Source organism: Sus scrofa, chromosome 14 (assembly GCF_054392235.1).
Source record: "Sus scrofa isolate SSC_HxYL_T2T_F1_AM1 chromosome 14, Sscrofa_HxYL_maternal_Yorkshire_Landrace_v2.0, whole genome shotgun sequence".
NCBI lineage: Eukaryota > Metazoa > Chordata > Mammalia > Artiodactyla > Suidae > Sus > Sus scrofa.
The window spans coordinates 33324531-33342681 of NC_139396.1; the positions used below are offsets into that span (position 1 = coordinate 33324531).

At 47.0% G+C, this 18151-nt stretch overlaps 1 protein-coding gene across 5 annotated transcripts in view; it reads right to left on the reverse strand.

Annotated features, from left to right (window-relative positions):
• The window catches only part of ZNF395 (zinc finger protein 395), a 48530-nt gene that overhangs the window by 7116 nt on the left and 23263 nt on the right, over positions 1-18151 (reverse strand). For all 5 annotated transcript variants that reach the window (XM_084993037.1, XM_013982681.3, XM_084993038.1 and 2 more), the window contains 5 exon segments: positions 10820-11066; positions 8797-9029; positions 6288-6397; positions 667-902; positions 160-260 (listed from right to left, as the gene is read on the reverse strand). In XM_084993037.1, coding sequence (XP_084849163.1) covers positions 160-260; positions 667-902; positions 6288-6397; positions 8797-9029; positions 10820-11053 — 914 coding nt within the window. In that variant the 5' untranslated portion in view covers positions 11054-11066.

The following is an 18151-nucleotide window of genomic DNA, read 5'->3' on the forward strand; positions in this document are numbered from 1 at the left end:
CCAGGGGCTGTTCTGTGGGGCCCAGGGTCAGGGTGGGTGGCAGCCTCCACCAGCCTAGCCTGTTTCCCAGAAGCCTTCTGAGCTGTAGGTCTTGGGGAGCAGCAGGTGGAAGATGCCTGAACGGCATCCTCAGGAGAGGGGCCCTGGGCTCGTACCTACCCCAGGTGAAGGGCTTTGACGTGTCGCTTGATGCCCACGATGGAGCGCAGGACTTTGCCGCAGTTGGGCCACAGGCACTTGTACATCACCTTCACCGAGTTCTGGGGGAGAGGGAGGCTGGGTGAGGGGTGGTGTCTCCTCCCTCAGCCCCCTCTCAAACAGAACCCAGCAAAAGGCTCGCGAAAAGGGGTCCTCGGGGGCCAAAGACAAGCAGGGACAGAGAGCCTGGCGCTGAGAGCTGGTCCTAGGGACCAGCAGAGAGCCCAGAGACTGGGGGGTGGGGGTGGGGGGTAAGACTGGTCAGAGGCCTCTTTAGAGGGAAGCAGGAACGAAGGCAGAGTGGGGGTGAGGTGAGAAGGCCAAGGAGGTGACATTAGAGAGGAGTGGGCTCTGAGGAATGCCAGGAGGAAACACAAGCAGCAAAGGCAAGCTGAAATAGGATGGAGCCCACAAAGGCCCAGGACCCGTGGGGCCCAGCCCCTCCATGGCCAAGCTCACACCACGCACCTTTCTCTTGCGGGGAGCTGGTTCATCCAACAGGAAAGCATCTGGATCAGTCTCAAAACCATGATCAGTTTGCGGAGAACCAAAGGCATCCCCCAAATACTTGGGGCTGGCCTGGGGGTGGGGAGGGGAGGGGGTGGAGACACCGCTGCTCCCGCTCCAGTGCCCGCTGGTGGTGCTACTGCCGCTGTCTGACACGTCGCCACTCTCCTTCCACGGGTCACAGGCGGCGCGGGAAGCTGGGCAGAGAGAAGACAGAGGACGCTCAGGGGACTGTCCCCAGGTCTATACCAGATGCCACATGGACAGCCCAGGTCGGAGGCCAGGAAACTAGAGTTTGGAGTCTGGGTCTCTGAGTCTAATTCCTGGCTCTGCTTGCCTGGCTTGGCCGCTCCAAGAGGGGACGCAAAAACCAACCACCAACAAACCCTCCCCTTTCGAGCTTCTGTAAAAATGAGGAGTGGGTCTAGTCATTGCAGCACCATCTGCGGGTGGTCCTGCTCTGCTCCAGGGCACACTTCCTTTCATGGCCATGTTCTGTTTGTCTGTGTTTGGGGTTTTGGCCATGCCCACAGCATGAGAAGTTCCCTGGCCAGGGATCAAACCGGAGCCACAGCAGTGACAAAGCCAGATCCTCAACCTGCTGAGCCGCCAGGGACCTCATCACAGCCACATTGATAATGCAACTTCACTTTGTGTGCAGGTGTCCCCTGCGTCCGGAAAGTTGGCCTACCCCATTTCCCTTTTATGAAAGACCTACATATCGGCCCTCCAAATCCACAGTTTCCACATCCAAGGATTCAACCAACTATGGATTAAAAATACACAGGGAGGGAGTTCCCGCTGTGGCTCAGCAGAAACAAATCTGACTAGGAACCATGAGGTTGTGGGTTTGATCCCTGGCCTTGCTCAGTGGGTTAAGGATCAGGCATTGCTATGAGCTGTGGTGTAGGTTGCAGACTCAGCTCAGACCTGACGTTGCTGTGGCTGTGGTATAGGCCTTCATATGCAGGTCTGATTCAACCCCTAGCCTGGGAATCTCCACATGCTGCAGGTACAGCCCTAAAAAGCAAAAAAAAAAAAAATCTGGCATTGCTGTGAGCTGTGGTATAGGTCACAGACGCAGCTCAGATCCTGAGTTGCTGTGGCTACGGCGCTAGCCAGAGGGTGCAGCTCCAATTCGACCCCTAGCCTGAGAGCCTCCACATGCTGCAGGTGTGGCCCTAAAAAGACCGAAAAAAAAAAACAAAAAAATTCAGGGAAAAAAAAGTTCCAAAAAGCAAAACTTGAATCGGCCACACACCAGCAACTATTTACATTGTATTTACAACTATTTTCATTGTATTAGGTAGTTATAAGAAATCCAGAGATGATTTAAAGTATACAGGAGGATGGACAAAGGTTATATGCAAACATGATGCCGCTTTGTACAAGGGACTTGAGCGTCCACGGATTTTGGGATCTGCATGGGTCCTGGAACCAATCTCCCATGAATCCCGAGTGGCAGGTGTACATTAGTACACTTTCACTAACTGAAAGAAATCTGAGGAGGGTTTTCACTTTATGAAATAAGGTGAAAAATGGCATTCAGCACGGGTTTGGCAGCAGCTGTTACAGAGATAGCGCACCCCGAGAGGTGAGGGTGCCCCTGCCAAGCTCCTTCCAGGGAACCACACTCAGCATCTGAGCATCCAGCTGCCATAGCTCTGAGCAGAGTCTGTGAGCATCTGTGCTTTATTTCCATGTATTTTGTGCATCCGTTAGCAAGGTGTGTCCTGAGATAACTGACTCTGCTTTACATCATTTCACTTTTTGAAAACTTTCATAGAAAACTCTCTACTTTCAGACAGTGGGGGGAAACTGCATGATTAAGGGAAAGATCACCTAATTAAAATGTAATTCTCACTTTAAAAGTAAGGGGAAGAGTGGGGAGATGGAGAGGAAAAGCCTCTCCTGCCTTCTGTGCACAGACAAGCAGCCTGGGTACCACTTGGGAAGTTTTTCCTGCAGTGGAGTAGAATGGAGAGGCCATGCTAAGGGCTTGTTAGCAAGGCTTTCTTTAAAAATGCCTTTTGATAATTTAAACCCAGGCAAGTACATCAAAACCTGCATGTGAAAAGAAACCATTCAGCTGGCTCTCACAGCTGTCGAAAGGTGTAGTCTTTACCAGAGCTAGCTGCAGCCCAGGTGGCCCCTGCTTTTTATCCACAGGGAACATGTCTGGAGAAGGAAAGACAAGCTCTGAGAGCAGATCAGACTCATCATGAGATGACATGGCCCGTCATCACCTGACATGGCCTGGACTGGCTGCCCTGCTCGCAGCATCGTGTCTGAACCAGAAGATCACAGTGAGACATGAAGTTCCCCTTTTTTTTTTTTTCTCTTTTAGGGCTGCACCTGTGGCATATGGAAGATCCCAGGCTAGGGGTCGAATTAGAGCTGCAGCTGCCGGCCTATGCCACAGCCACAGGAATGCCAGATTGGATCAGAGCTGCATCTGAGACCTATACTGCAGCTCACGGCAACACTGGATACTTAACCCACTGAGTGGGGCCAGGGATCGAACCCACATCCTCACAGAGACAACATCAGGTCCTTAACCCACTGAGCCACAATGGGAACTCCAAATTCTCAGTTTTTAAATTGCCTTTCTTCAGGCTCCTTTAGACCCAACCCAGACTCTTTCATGCCTAGGCCATAAATTTGTATGCATGTTTAATATAGGAGGATCTAATTTTTCGATACAAGGAAATAGTACGAAAAGGGGGAAAAAACTGTGACACACGCAGGTACAGTGGCTTTGTCCCCAAAAGCCCCACCTCCCAACATGGGCAGCATCCCATGGAGCCTCCTTACCCTGGATTCTGAGCTCGTCTACCACATGCCCTGTGGCCACAATAAACTCCCCGCTTTTCCCTCAATCTGGTCCATGTTCAAATCAGTTCTAGGCTAATCTGGATACCCAGCATTCCAATGTAGGCTCTTTAATTAAGTCTCACAATCTAGGAGAAACCCACCCAAGCAGAATGGGACAGATGCACCTGCCCTCCTTCAGGATTGCTGTCAAGTCTCAAAGCTGTGACTTCCTGGAAACCAAGGGTTTATGACATTTACACCTGGGGCTTTAAACAGGTTAGACATTCAGGAAAGAACTCAGGAGCCACCAAAGGTCAAGGGTCCACACACATCCATTCGGGAAACCTACCAAGGAGAGAAGGGCAAGAAAGCAGAATGCTACATGTAGCATGGTGGGAACCGGAGAAGGGCAGGTCAAAGGGCACGCCCACCCTGCAAAACAGTAGCTTTCCACGGAGGAAGCATTCAAATGGCTCAACACTAAAACTGGCAAATTGGCACTTGGAGGAAGAAAAATAAAAAGCAAAGGGAAAAGTGAATCCCATAAATAAACGTATATCTGAGAAGAGGATCAAAAATTATTTTACCTTGGATCATAAGACTTTCTAGGAGTTCCTGCTGTAGCACAGCATAAATGAATCTGACTAGTATCCATGAGGATGCAGGTTCGACCCCTGGCCTCGTTCAGTGTGTCAGGGATCCGGTGTTGCTGTGAGCTGTGGTGTGGGTCACAGACACGGCTCGAATCCCGAATTGCTGTGGTGTAAGCCAGCAGCTGTATGCTGTGATTTGACCCCTGGCCTGGGAATCTCCACATGCCACAGGTGCAGCCCTAAAAAGAAAAAAAGTAAAAAGACTTTCTAGCGCAGGGTCAAGAGAGATTCCATACCATGAAAGCAAAGAGCTACCTGCAACTGCAGAATGAACTTCTAAGAAATACTTGTAATTCCCTCCTCTCTACACATACACACACACACACACACACACACACACACACACACACACACACACAGCCATTCTAACAATGCAGGGACCGGAGGGAACAGATGGATTCTGTGCGAGTCGCATCCATGATTACAGCAAGGTTCTGGTTGTTGCAGAGGCCTCACTTTGTGCAGAATATGTCCACATGATTAGCTGCCGAGGAGGCCTTATTTTTCCATTGACTTCAACATAAGACCAAAAATAGACTGTAATGGGAAAAATATCTTTAAGAGACAATGAGAAATTGTTTTCCAAAGGGACTTAAGAGATCATGGCATATTGTCAGTTATTGTCAGTTAGCTGCGTACATGTTGTTGGTGTTGGGGGGGGTTGTGAACACGTATGGATTCTGTGCTTTACCTGTGTAGCCTCTCGGCACTCACAGAGCAGTTGTGTGATGCTGTGCCTACCCCTGGCAGCCTAGTCATTGATGACAGGCCTTGGGTGAGATAGGTCTGCCTTATCACTGCCTGAAATTCATTTTCCGTCTAGGAGATTACTGATAAGGGATGCTTGCAAAGGCTGCTTTCCTCCTGGTATGCAGGTTACAGAACCTTTCTGTAATCATGGAGAGCTGACTCTATTTTCCTATAAGCTTAAGAATTAAGAAGCTCACAATTCAGTTAGTTCTAACCAATGAAAAAGTTATTCCCTGGGAGTAAGTTAGGCCAGCCCTATAATGAATTTTTAAAAAAACTTCATGTTCACCACCAGTCTTGTCCCATGACTAGTATCCAGCAATCCCCTTCCTCCTATGGTATTCTTTTTTTTTTTTTTAATATAGTGGTACAACAGATCATCACAAACCAAATTTTACAGCATTTCCATCCCCAATTTTTTTTTTTTTTTTTTTTTGTCTTTTTAGGGCCACACCCTCGGCATATGGAAGTTCCCAGGCTAGGGGCTGATTCAGAACTGTAGCTGCAGCAACACAAGATCCAAGCCGTGTCTGCGACCAACACCGCAGCTCACGGCAATGCCGGATCCTTAACCCACTGAACGAGGCCAGGGATCGAACCTGTGTCCTCATGGATGCTAGTCAGATTTGCTCCCGCTGAGCCACGATGGGAACTCCGCCTCCTATAGTATTTTTAATGTATTCTGGGGGTTGTGCTAGAATTTTCTTTCAATTTATAAATTTGCTAAGTCATACCAACGGTTTGTATCAGTCAATTCGATTTTATTTTATTTATTTATTTTTGGCCATGCCCGTGGCATGTGGAGGTTCCCAGGCCAGGGATGGAACCCGTGCCCCAGCAGTGACCCAGGCCGCTGCAGTGACCACGCCGGATTCTTAACCCACGACGCCACAGAGAACTCCTAGATTTCTTTTAGACTCAGCTGGTTTACTCCACACTAATTTACAAGGCTGAATTCGGCCCTTGGAAGAGGGGCATGAATCGGCTGAGGCCACTAGGGGACCATTTACTAAGCTTCTACTATCGAACTAAACGTTCCTCTACTGGCCTGGTTCAGCCCCACAAATGCCTCACTCGCTTACTCCCATAGAAGAACTTACTCAAGTGGCCCGTGGGGCTCAGTCCCATGCTCATTCATCTTCACAATGCACCAGGACACATCTCCCCAGAGGAGGAAACTGAGGAAAAAGAATGGGAAGCATCTAACTCCATGTCACTCAGCCAGCCTGGGACACAAGGAAGAAGAGACTCCAGGAACCTCACGGCCAGGCCGCCGGCAACTCTGGCAAAGAGCTGCCCCGAGCAGAGGAAGTCAGTCGTGGGCCTCTGCCGCACCCAGAACGCACTCAGGCCCCTTTTCCTCACCAGAGAAGTTGGCCTCGACCCCGGGAGGACTCTGCACAACGGGGCTGCAGGACAGGGAGGTCAGCACCATGGCCGCCATCATCTCGTCCATTTCCACGGCATCCGACTTCCTGGAGTCAAACGGGGAGAGCCAGAGGTTACCTCCCCACACAGCTGGTCCCGCGAGCATCTTACGTCCCTGGACTGGCCCCTCACACCCCACTCCAGTCAGCGCGTGCTCAGGAAACAGTGAGACAAGTCATGAAGACCTCTCCTCGTTCTTCGTGAAAAATACTACATTCTGAGTTGCCTTTAAAATCTCAGTCAACCCCGGCATAAGCAGGCTGGTCGGGTCCCACCTCACTGCTGACACCCAGAGGCAGTTCCGCTCTCCACCGAATTCACTTCCTAACTCTAGCTCTGCTGCTTAAAACCAGGAATTTTATTTGAGGAGAAGGAAGCAATGAAATACTGCATGGGCTAGAATTCAAAATCACCAAAATCACTTTCCTTTCCCCATCTCATATTTAAATTTTTTTTTTTTTCTTTTTAGGGCCACACCTGTGATATATGGACGTTCCCAGACTAGGGGTCGAATTGGAACTGCAGTTGCACCTGGGTTCCCGGCTCTGGAGGTGGCGCCTGGGGGATGGGGCCCTGCAGCTCCGCCAGCCATACCTCCTCCACTTTGCAGCAGATTTGTAACTTCTGCTCCAACAGCAACGTGGGAGCCAAGCAGCATCTGCAACCTTCACCGCAGCTTTCAGCAATGCCAGATCCTTAACCCAGTAAGCAAGGCCAGGGATCAAACCCCACTTCCTCATGGATACTAGTCAGGTTCTTAACCTGCTAAGCCACAACAGGAACTTGTTTAAATTTAAGAGGGAACTGGGAGTTCCCATTGTGATGCAGCAGAAACAAATCCAACTAGTATCCATGAGGATGTGAGTTTGATCCCTGGCCTCGCTAAGTGGGTCAAGGATCAGGCGTTGCTGTGAGCTGTGGTGTAGGTTGCAGACACAGCTCTGATCCTGAGTTGCTGTGGCTGTGGTGGAGGCTGGGAGCTGTAGGTCCAATTCAACCCCTAGCCTGGGAACTTCCATATGCCACACGGGTGGCTCTAAAAAGCAAAAAAAAAAAAAAAAAAAAAAAAAATTGAGAGCACAATTATACTAACCAATTTCCTTCCCCTCCCACCAAGATTAATGATGAGGTGTTCTGACAATTTCTGAATGTCAACAGAACCTGGTATTTTATAAGCCAATGAGCAAAAATCCCCAGAAATACTAAAATAAATTTCCCAATGCAAAACTCAATGCTTTATACAGCAGAGCTCTATAAAATTTTACATATTTTAAGAATCTGTATCAAGTTACATTATTTTGGAAATAAAAGCTATAAGTTAATGCTAACTTATACGTCAGTCTGAAATTTCTAGATGGCTCATCTATTTCAAAGGACTATATTAATTCATTCTTTACAACTCAGATCTACTAAAATATGCAACTGGGCTTGAAGAAGCTAAATCAAGACTAGTAACATATTAAACAAGTTAACATCCCCTTTTTTGTGTGATCATCTGTAATTTTATTTCCACAGAACAGAAAGGCAAATTCTTGCCAGCATTCCTATGAATTTGGAATCACAAATGTTGTTGCTCTGATCTGGTCTCAAGACCCTTGGGTGCACTGTCAATAACAGCACCCACAAACACAGAAAGAGGTGGCGCAGGGCTCAACCACTTACATATCCTGTATATAAGAATCTCATCGAGGATTTTCTTTTTTAATCTTAAAAGATCAATGTACACAAAGTATATAACATAGAAATCAGAGTATGCATATTCTCAGGGGAATATCGTGTCTTGAAAGTCTTAAAGCAAAGTGCATTCTTCGTTCAGCATCAGTGCTTTTAATTATCTAGCTGGGGGTCAGCAATCCTATGAGCCTGCAGCCTGTGTCAGCCCGGCTCACAAGCTAGAATGCTTCAACAATTTTCAAATGGTTTTAAAAATCAAAAGAAGAATATTATTTCTTGACATGTGAGACATGGAAATTACCTGAAACTGAAATCTAAGATTCTTAAGTTTTATTGGAACAAACATGCCCGCCTCCTTATGTACTGTCTGCAGCTGATTCCGTGTGACCACAGCAGAGCAGAGCAGATGTAACAGAGACCGTCTGGCCCACAGAGCCTACGTTATTTACTATCTGGCCCATTCAGAGCACGTTTGCTGACTCCTGATCGAAGCCATTTTTTTGCCCTCTCATCATGAAAAACTAAGAACTGATTTTCGTTTAAAGCATATGGGGGAAAAACAGCCTCTAGCCAGACAAAGCCGTCGGGGAAGAAAAGATAGATGCCCTTCTGGGTTTTTTTCAGAGACTGCCCTCCCACTGTTTCCATTTGCCTGAGACCTTGACCACTCGATATCTGGGACTTCCACATTCCTCCCCCTTCACCAGGCATCTCACAACCCCATACCTCACCACCCACGTGCCTTTCAGAGCCCAGGTTCTCCCACACAAACCTCTTTGGGACGTCAATGTTCCTGGAGACAGGCCGGTAGGCTGGTGCCTGGGTTCCAGGCTCTGGAGGTGGCGCCTGGGGGATGGGGCCCTGCAGCTCAGCCAGCCACACCTCCTCCGCTTTGCAGCAGATTTGTAACTTCTGGTCCAACAGCCAGACAGTCACCTTATCCTCTGCCCAACTATGCTGCTCCACCATCCCTGGGCATTCTTGACCCCCATACCACACACAAACCTGGGGGGAGAAAAACAGCAACCAGTGGTCAACATCTGGGAGTTCTCACTCCATATGCCCCAAATTCTGGGAGCCAGGAGCCACCTGTCACAAACCACATTCTCTGACTCAGCTTTAATTCAAGCAGATGCTTCCGGGTACCTGCTTCCCACCTGAACACTCAGACTAACCACAGTGGGTTGGTTCTTCCCAAAACAGACCCTCATAAACCCTCTAGATGGAGAGACCAAATGTGTTAGTTTCTGGGATTTTTATGGAACTTGGAGTCTATATGCAATTAAAAAAAGTTAAGTTGTTATTGTATTAAAAGAGACTGTTACAACTATAAGAAGTTTTCTATAAGCCTCATGATAACCACAAAGAAAAAACCTCTAGTAGATATGCAAAAGATAAAGGAATCAAAACACAGAACTGAAAAAAAAAATCACAAAGGAAGATAGCAAGAGAAGAAGAAAGGAATTACAAAACAGAAAACAACAAGGAGTTCCCATTGTGGCTCTGTGGTAATGAACCCGACTAGAAACCATAAGGATGCAAGTTCAATCCCTGGCCTCGCTCAGTGGGTTAAGGATCTGGCGATGCCATGAGCTTCCGTGTAGGTTGCAGACGCAGCTCAGATCTGACATTGCTGTGGCTGTGGTGTTGGCCGGAAGCTGGAGCTCTGATTCAAACCCTAGCCTAGGAACTTCCATATGACGCAGGTTCGGCTCGAAAAAGAGAGAAAAAAAGAGAAAGAAAACAATTAACAAGAGAGCAATACTAAGTCCTTACCTATCAATAATTACTTAAATGTAAACAGATTAAATTCTCCAATCAAATTAATTTGGAATCTGTGTCTGGCCTCCTGATTTCTTGCCTTGCCTCCTATATACCTGCTGGCTCCCAACACTGCCTCGAATTGCCTACACCCCGCATTTTTCCTTTCAGAGAATCCTGGGTCTGCCTGGGAGCACAATGGTAGGGGAAGTAGGCTGACTGCTCTCAAGGGTACCTATCAATTGGCAGGTCGCCTCACCTCACAGGAAGAGGGGCCTAGAGACACAGGCTTTGAAAAAGAGGCAGAAGGAACAGCCTCCACCATGAGCTTTTGCAAAAGCAAAGAAAAAGGAGCCCATGCACCTGGATCCAGTGATAAGCTCAGGCTTAGGTGATACCTGGGCTCTGCCTGGGCCCTGGGAAAAGGAAACCTAAACAGCAATCCAACTAAACAAACACCTTCTTTTTTTCTTTTTAGTGGGGCATACAAAACTTCCCAGGCTAGAGGTCAAATCCGAGCTGCAGCTCCCAGCCTGCACCACAAACACAGCAATATGGGATCTGAATCGCATCTGCAACCTACACCACAGCTCACGGTCATGGTGGATCCTTAACCCACTGGTTGAGGCCAGGAATCGAGCCTGCATCCTCATGGATACTAGTTGGGTTCGTTTCCCCTGAGCCATAATGGGAACTCCTAAAGCTAATTCAAAGGTGCATCTTATCTGTCTCCTCTAAGCCTGAGATTCTTCACCTTGTTTTTGTAAAGGCGCAAGCTGAGGCAGATTAAGAAAAACTGAGCTCTGGCCATGCTCTGAACTGAGGTTCTGGGCAGACCTGAGCCAGGAACTGTCATGGAAGAGCCCTGGGTCTGCTCGGGATGGCTCACTGTTTCGGGAAGCTTGTTGGAGGGAAAAGATCTGTGGTAAAGCCATCACCCAGAGACTTTCTGGTCTGTCACTCGGGGCATCACTAGAGCAGCCAAACCCAAGCCTGTGGAGATCAGACACCAGTCCACTCAGAGATCAACCTACCTTCTGCCCAGGCTGAAAGGCCACTGGCTGAGGACCTGCGGTGTCAGGAGCCTTGAGCACTTCCTTGGGCTGCTCCTGGCAGGACGTGTCCTTAGAGGCAAGGAAGGGCTGGGGAGCCGCCCCCTCCAGCAGCTCTGCCTGCGGCTCCAAGGGTGGGACAGCCCCAGGTGGCCCCAACACCCGGGCTCCCAAGAGGGACCGCTTGCCAAGGCGCCGGGACAGCACGCTGGCCATGCTGCTGCCTTTCCTGGGGAAGCAAAGGGGACACAGAATCCTTTATCCATCATCCAGAGGAATCAGGAAGCCCTGTACACAGCAGGAGCCCAAGAGAGTCTATTAAAAAGGACGAAGCACTTTAAAGTAAATTTTACTTTTTTTTTTTTTAACTTATTTTTTTGTCTTTTGTCCTTTTAGGGCCACACCCGCAGCATATGGAGGTTCCCAGGCTAGGGGTCAAACCGGAGCTGTAGCCAGTGGCCTACACCACAGCCACAGCAAGGGCAGATCCAAGCCTCATCTGTGACCTACACCACAGCTCATGGCAACACAGATCCTTAACCCACTGAGCGAGGCCAGGGATCGAACCCACAACCTCATCGTTCCTAGTCGGATTCGTTCCCACTGCGCCATGATGGGAACTCCAATTTTACTTCTTTTTTTTTTTTTTTTTTAGCTACACCCTCAGCATGTGGAAGTTCCCACACCAGGGATCAAACCAGCACCACAGCAGCAACCTGAACCACTGCAGTGACAACATCAGGTCCTTAACCTGCTGCACCACAGGAGAACTCACACAACTTTTTTTTTTTTAACAAAAGTAATACTTATCTATTACTAGTGGGACCTTTAGAACATACTGATAAGCACAAAGAAAAACAAGTCACTCAAGAAGCTGCCTCCCAGAGATACCCAGTACAGCATTCCAAGTGCTTCTCTTCACATGGATTTACATACTTTTATTTCTACAAAAACGGGATCATGGTTTGGTAAACTGAATTTTCACTTAACCTGCGTGGGCTGTACTATGTCATTATACATTATTCCACAAAAACAGAAGTCACACAGTGTTTTCTTAGGCAGACGCATCATTGCTAATTTAACAAATCCCTTATGATTGTGCCGGAGGGCTGTACCCAGGGTTGCGTTGCTTAAACTGCTCTGCCTACAGGGAGCCTCTCAGCTGCTGCTCCACCCACACCCCAAGGACCACTTCCCAGGTCAGGATCCTATTACATCAGTGCTAAGTCAGAGTAGAAGAGTGGTTGTTGGGTACTTGCAGGTTCTCAAGCTCAGCTGGCTTCAAAGCTGCAAACAACTTCAGAAACAGGCCATGCTAATGCTCCTTCTTTTATTCTTTTTAGGGCCACGCCTTTGGCATATGAAAGTTCCCAGGCTAGGGATCAAATCAGAGCTGCAGCCTACACTATAGCAACAGCATCACCAGATCCAATCCGTATCTTCGACCTACCTACACCACGGCTCACAGCAACACCAGATCCTTAACCCACTGAGCGAGGCCAGGGATGGAACCCGCATCCTCCCTAAGCCACAACAGGAACTCCATGCTCCTTGTTTTTCATTGGAGGAACTAATGCCTAGAGCTTCAATGACTTATTCACGGCGATGAAGGTAGTTGGTGCTAGAGCCTGAACGAGATCTGGTCTCATGGCTCCAAACCCAGGTCCCCTCACTGCCTCCCACAGCACCTGGGGGCGGTCAGGTTGCTTGTGCATTCAGGGGTGACAGAAATGCAGGACCACGGCCCTGACATGAGCTAAGAAGGACTGTTCCAGGCCTCTGCACAGTCACCCCACGACCAACAGGGGCTGCTCTGGAAACCACACACATCATTTCTGTGCTCTCCGAGGTGTCACGCGAGTGTCATACTCCAGAAAGCAGGGAACTGGGCAGTGCCGTCCTCTGCATTTTATAGGGGGAAAGAGCAAGAAGGGAGACCAGACCAAAAAGCTTGGTGTGATACTCCTTTAACCAAAGTCCTGCCTGAGAGGCAGGGTTCTTGGCACTTGGCACCCCCTAAGCCCCAGGGCCGGGGCCACCCCTTGACCTTCAGGAGCCTATACCATTCCAGAAAAGAGGAACTCCATCTTACAGAGCCTGAGCGATTTGAAACAGCCAACAGGCTTGCTCTTGGGAAATCCCACTCCGACCCACAGCCTCTCTGGTAAGCAGGAGGCAGGGAAAAACAGCAGATCTGTTCAGGCCACACTGTCAGTCCCCAGTCAGAGTCTGTTTCCTCATCTGTAAGTCACACTCACCAACCTCAGAGGAGCAAATAAGAACGTTCTAGTAGAAGCCTTCTGGGCACAGGCTTCTAAATAACTATGTACTAGACTTATCTTCCATGTTCTTTAAAAGATGAAAAATGATCCCTTTTCCCCGTTTGGTAATAACCCCCTAGGTGACCTAGATGGCTCACCTCGGAACACCTCATTATTCTGTAAATATCATATTCATACCTAACACTTAAGAGCACTTCCGATGTGCTAGACTCTTAAGTCCTGCACTGGCATTGTCTCATTCCACTGGTACCATTAGCATCCATCCTAGTTCTAATCTCAAAAAAAAAACAAAAACAAAAAAATCCTGCTATAAAGCTCAGGGAACTATATCTAGTCACTTACGATGGAGGATAATGTGAGAAAAAGAATGTGTGTATATATACGTGTGTGACTGAGTCACGTTGCTGTACAGTAGAAATTGACAGAACACTGTAAACCAACCACAATGGAAAAAATAAAAATCATTTTAAAAATTAAAAAAAAAAAAAGACTCAGATTAAGAGACTTGACCAAGATCAAGGTAAAGGGCCAAATCAGGGCCCCCAGGGACCAATTCCAAGACTGTTTTTTCAGGACTACACCATGCTCCCCCCTCTTCCAAATATGCCCTGCCTGGGGTCACTACTTAAGCTTCTACTTCCCTGTTCCTCACCTCCCTTGACTTCACTGACTTCCATCTCTGCCTTCCATGTCATGAACTGAGGCACAGGGTACTGCCCGGCCTCTGGAGGGTCAAGCTTTGCACTCACAACCCCCAACCATGCCCTCCTTCCTGGTTTCCCCTTCTGGTTCCCAGGCTACTAGCTGCCCTTCTCACCTGCTGCCTTCCCACCAACCGACTTCCAGCGGTCATCCGCCAACAATTCAGAACTTTGCAGTCCCTTCACCCCCAGAAACCTGAATCCCCTGCATCCCGCACAGAACTTTAGGACAGATCCTACCAGGGAACCCAGCCACTCCTGGGCTTGGGTCTGCTGGCAGAAGGAAAAGCATCAGACCCAGCACTTTGCAAACTCATGCCACCCCTTCTCCAGGGCTCGAGTGGCTCCTCTGCCATCCTGCTGAGGTTCATTTCCTCTGACACCGCCCCCCAGCACACTCCTAATCTCTGCTGTCCCAGCTCCCCTGTTCCCTCCTAATTTGTTTATCCAGTCAGGATTTGAGGAACTGACATGTGCAAAGCATATCCCTGGTGCTGTGGCTGGTATAAAATACTAGGATTTTCATGAACTCAATACCAACATTACTTCCCTACCTGGAATGCCTACCAGACCAACTCCACCTGCATCTATTAAGCTTGACATTTCAAGTGACAACTCCAGCTCCTCTCTCCCCCCTCCCACCCCTCTTCCTCCAGCCACACTCAGGTCAAAAGAAAGCTGCACCACAGGTGTGGGTTCAAACTTTCTTTGAATAAGTCTATAAACCTTCTTTACTTTCACCCTTGTCCAAAAGTACCCCAAGGCTTCATTTCAGTTCTGTGGCATCTCCACATATCCCCAATCCTGGCCTCCTTCTCAACCATCCCAGCAAATTATGCTAAGCAAATATCTTCACAGTAACAAAACATGAATGGGAAAAATAAGTTTAAAAGATAATACTCCTAGAAGAGAATATAGGCAAAACATTCTCTGACATAAACCATATAAATGTTTTCTTAGGCCAGCCTCCCAAGGTAATAGGAAAAAAAAAAAAAAGGAATCTAATCAAATTTATAAGCTTTTGCACAGCAAAGGAAACCATTAAAAAAAAGAAAGAAAGAAAGAAAGGAAAAGAACAGACAACACAAAGAATGGGAGAAAATCTTTGCAAATGATGTAACTGACAAGGGCTTAATCCCCAAAATATACAAACAGCCCATACAACTCAACAACAACAAAAAAACAAATAATCCAACCAAAAAATGGGCGGAAGACCTAAATAGACAATTCTTCAAAGAAGACACATGGATGGCCAGTAGGCACATGAAAAGAATGCTCAACATGGCTGATTATTAGATAAATGCAAATAAAAACCACATTGGAGTACCACTTCACACTAGGCAGAATGGCCATCATTAATAAGTCTACAATAACAAATGCTGGAGGGGTGTGGAGAAAAGGGAACCCTCCTGCAAAGGTGGTGTGAATGTAAATTGGTAGAACCACTAGAGAGTATGGAAAAACAGTATGGAGGTTCCTCAGAAAACTAAATATAGAACTACCATATGATCCAGCAATCCCACTGCTGGCATAAATCCAGACAAAACTATAATTCAAAAAGATACGTGCACTCCTATGTTCACAGCAGCACTATTCACAATAGCCAAGACATGGAAACAACCTAAATATCCACTGACAGATAAACAGATTAAGAAGATGTGGTACAGGAGTTCCCGTCGTGGCGCAATGGTTAACGAATCCGACTGGGAGCTATGAGGTTGAGGGTTCGATCCCTGCCCTTGCTCAGCGGGTTGACAATCCGTCATTGCCGAGAGCTGTGGTGGAGGTTGCAGACGCGGCTCGGATCCCGAGTTGCTGTGGCTCTGGTGTAGGCCGGTGGCTACAGCTCCGATTGGACCCCTAGCCTGGGAACCTCCATATGCTGCAGGAGCGACCCAAGAAATGGCAAAAAGACAAAAAAAAAAAAAAAAAAAAAAGAAGGTGTGGTATATATACACAATGGAATACTACTCAGACATAAAAAGAACAAATAAGGCTATTTGCAGCAACATGGATGGAACTAGAGATTCTCATACTAAGTGAAGTAAATGAGAAAAAGAAAGGCAACTAACATATATCACTTATATGTGGAATCTAAAATATGGCACAAATGAATCCATCTACAGAAAAGAAAAAGACTCACAGACATAGAGAACAAACTTGTGGTTGCCAAAGGGAAGGGGGAAAGAGCAGGATGGATGGGGAATTTAGGGTTAGCAGATACAAACTATCACATTTAGAATGGATAAACAATAAAGTCCTACTGTATAGCACAGGGAACTATATCCAATCTCTTGGGATAGACCAAGATGGAAGATAATATAAGGAAGGAAATGTAGGAGTTCCTGCTGTGGCTTAGCGAGTTAAGAACCTGACTAGTATCCATGAGGATGAATGTTCAGTCCCTGGCCTTGCTGTTCAGTGGGTTAAGGATCTGGCATTGCCACAAGCTGCGACACAGGCCACAGACGGGGCTCAGATTCCACATTGTTGTGGCTGTGGTGTATGCCAGAAGCTGTAGCTCTGATCTGACCCCTAGCCTGGGAACTTCTGAATGCTGCAGGTATAGCCCTAAAAAGACCAAAAAAAAAGGGGGGGGGGGAATGTATATATGTGTATGACTGGTTCACTTTGCAGAAATAAGTGCATTAAAAATCAACTATACTTTCATTAAAAAAAAGAAAATAATAATAAAGTTGCAAATATGGAGGAAAGGGTTTGGCTCATTTCTACAAGTGTTTTAATCAGAGCTTCCAGGGCTAGAACCAGAGAGTATGGTATCTCTACCATGAATTCCCTAGAAAGCAAAGAAGAGGTTAAGAAAAAGATCAAAATCACAGCATTCTACAGAGTTCCTCTCCAAGTGTCTTTATAATCAGTAACATTCTATCGGAAAGCTTTACTGTGTATGTAATCAAAAGGAAGAAAAAAATGTAAAGAGTAAATTCTCTACCGCTATCAGAAAAACCAAAAAGACACCAGATGTCCATCCAAGTTAACGCGGTTTTAAAAACTCAAGTCACCTACCACCATCCTCGAAGCCTTAAACCAGAAACAAGAACCTCCTACCCTCAGTTTAATCTCACTGAGCTAGAAGTGAAGCCACAGTGCCACTCAGAGACATCAGATGGCAGCATCCATCCAGAGAAAGCAACAATCCTGCTCTTGACCAATAAAAACACAGTGGCCACCCCCACTTTCCACAGCAGGAAGTTTGAGGTTTCTACCACTGAAAATGAAGACAGGGTAGTATTTCCAAAATTCCTGGGCTTCCAGTCTACAGATGAAGCCTGAAATATTTGACTAACAGATTCTGACAATGTTTTTGTTAAGTCTTTGAAAAAAAAGAAAATGTAAAGAACACTTTTTACTTGGTCTGCAAAGCTGGTGACCTTCAAAAAAGCCTGCTGGATTTGCACGGTGGGTGAACCTGCCCACTTCCGGTTTCTTCCCACATGTGTTCTCTGGCCTTTCTCCTGTAATTGGCCCGAATTCCACTCTGAAGTATATTTTAGTATTTGTTTTATTTAGAGTCCACCCAAATCTTAATTTTTTAAAAGCAGAAGAGAAAGAAGGAAGGGAAACTGCCTTTATTAAATGCCTAATAGCACTAGCTTTCACAAACTGTACTAATTTAATCCTCAAAATGACTTAAACATATGTTCTTTTATTTCTGATGAGGAAACTGAGCCACCGAGAGGTTAGGTTGCCAGGGCTACACAACCAGGAAAGGCCGTCCCTGGGGACTGAACTCACGTCTATCTGGTGTCAAAGGGCACGATCCTGCCACTACTCCAGGAGGTGTGAGCTCTCCCAAAATAAAACATGCAATAAAGTTGCTTTTTATCTACATGGCTTTTTTTTTTCCCTACGTCAGTGAGCCACAATAGAAAAGAAAGCAAAACAGAACAAAACAACGGCTCCCAATCCTGCAAGTCTCTACTTCCACTTCCTTTCTTTCCTTGAAAATCCCTTCTCCACTTGCATCCTAACCACCTCCCTACGAAAGAAAGGTCAATGCTTTACTCTGACCTTGTTCAACAGTCCAAGTCACTGTTAATCATTTAGCGGTTTGGGAAGACCTTTATACACGTATGGCCCTCTGGGCGGGCCCAAAGCGATGATGTAATTAATCCCCAAAGTTAAGGAAAAGTTTAGCCAAATTTACACCAGAGAATGATAGCATAGAAGTGAAAATATATGAATCTAGACTCAGTGTAGGCTGGGCAAGGTGGCCAGGTATGTTTGGCACACTCATCATGTTAGGAATATGGCTCAGTTGCTAACACAATCAGCAGTCCTTGAGGGATTCAGAAGTGAATTCAAACACC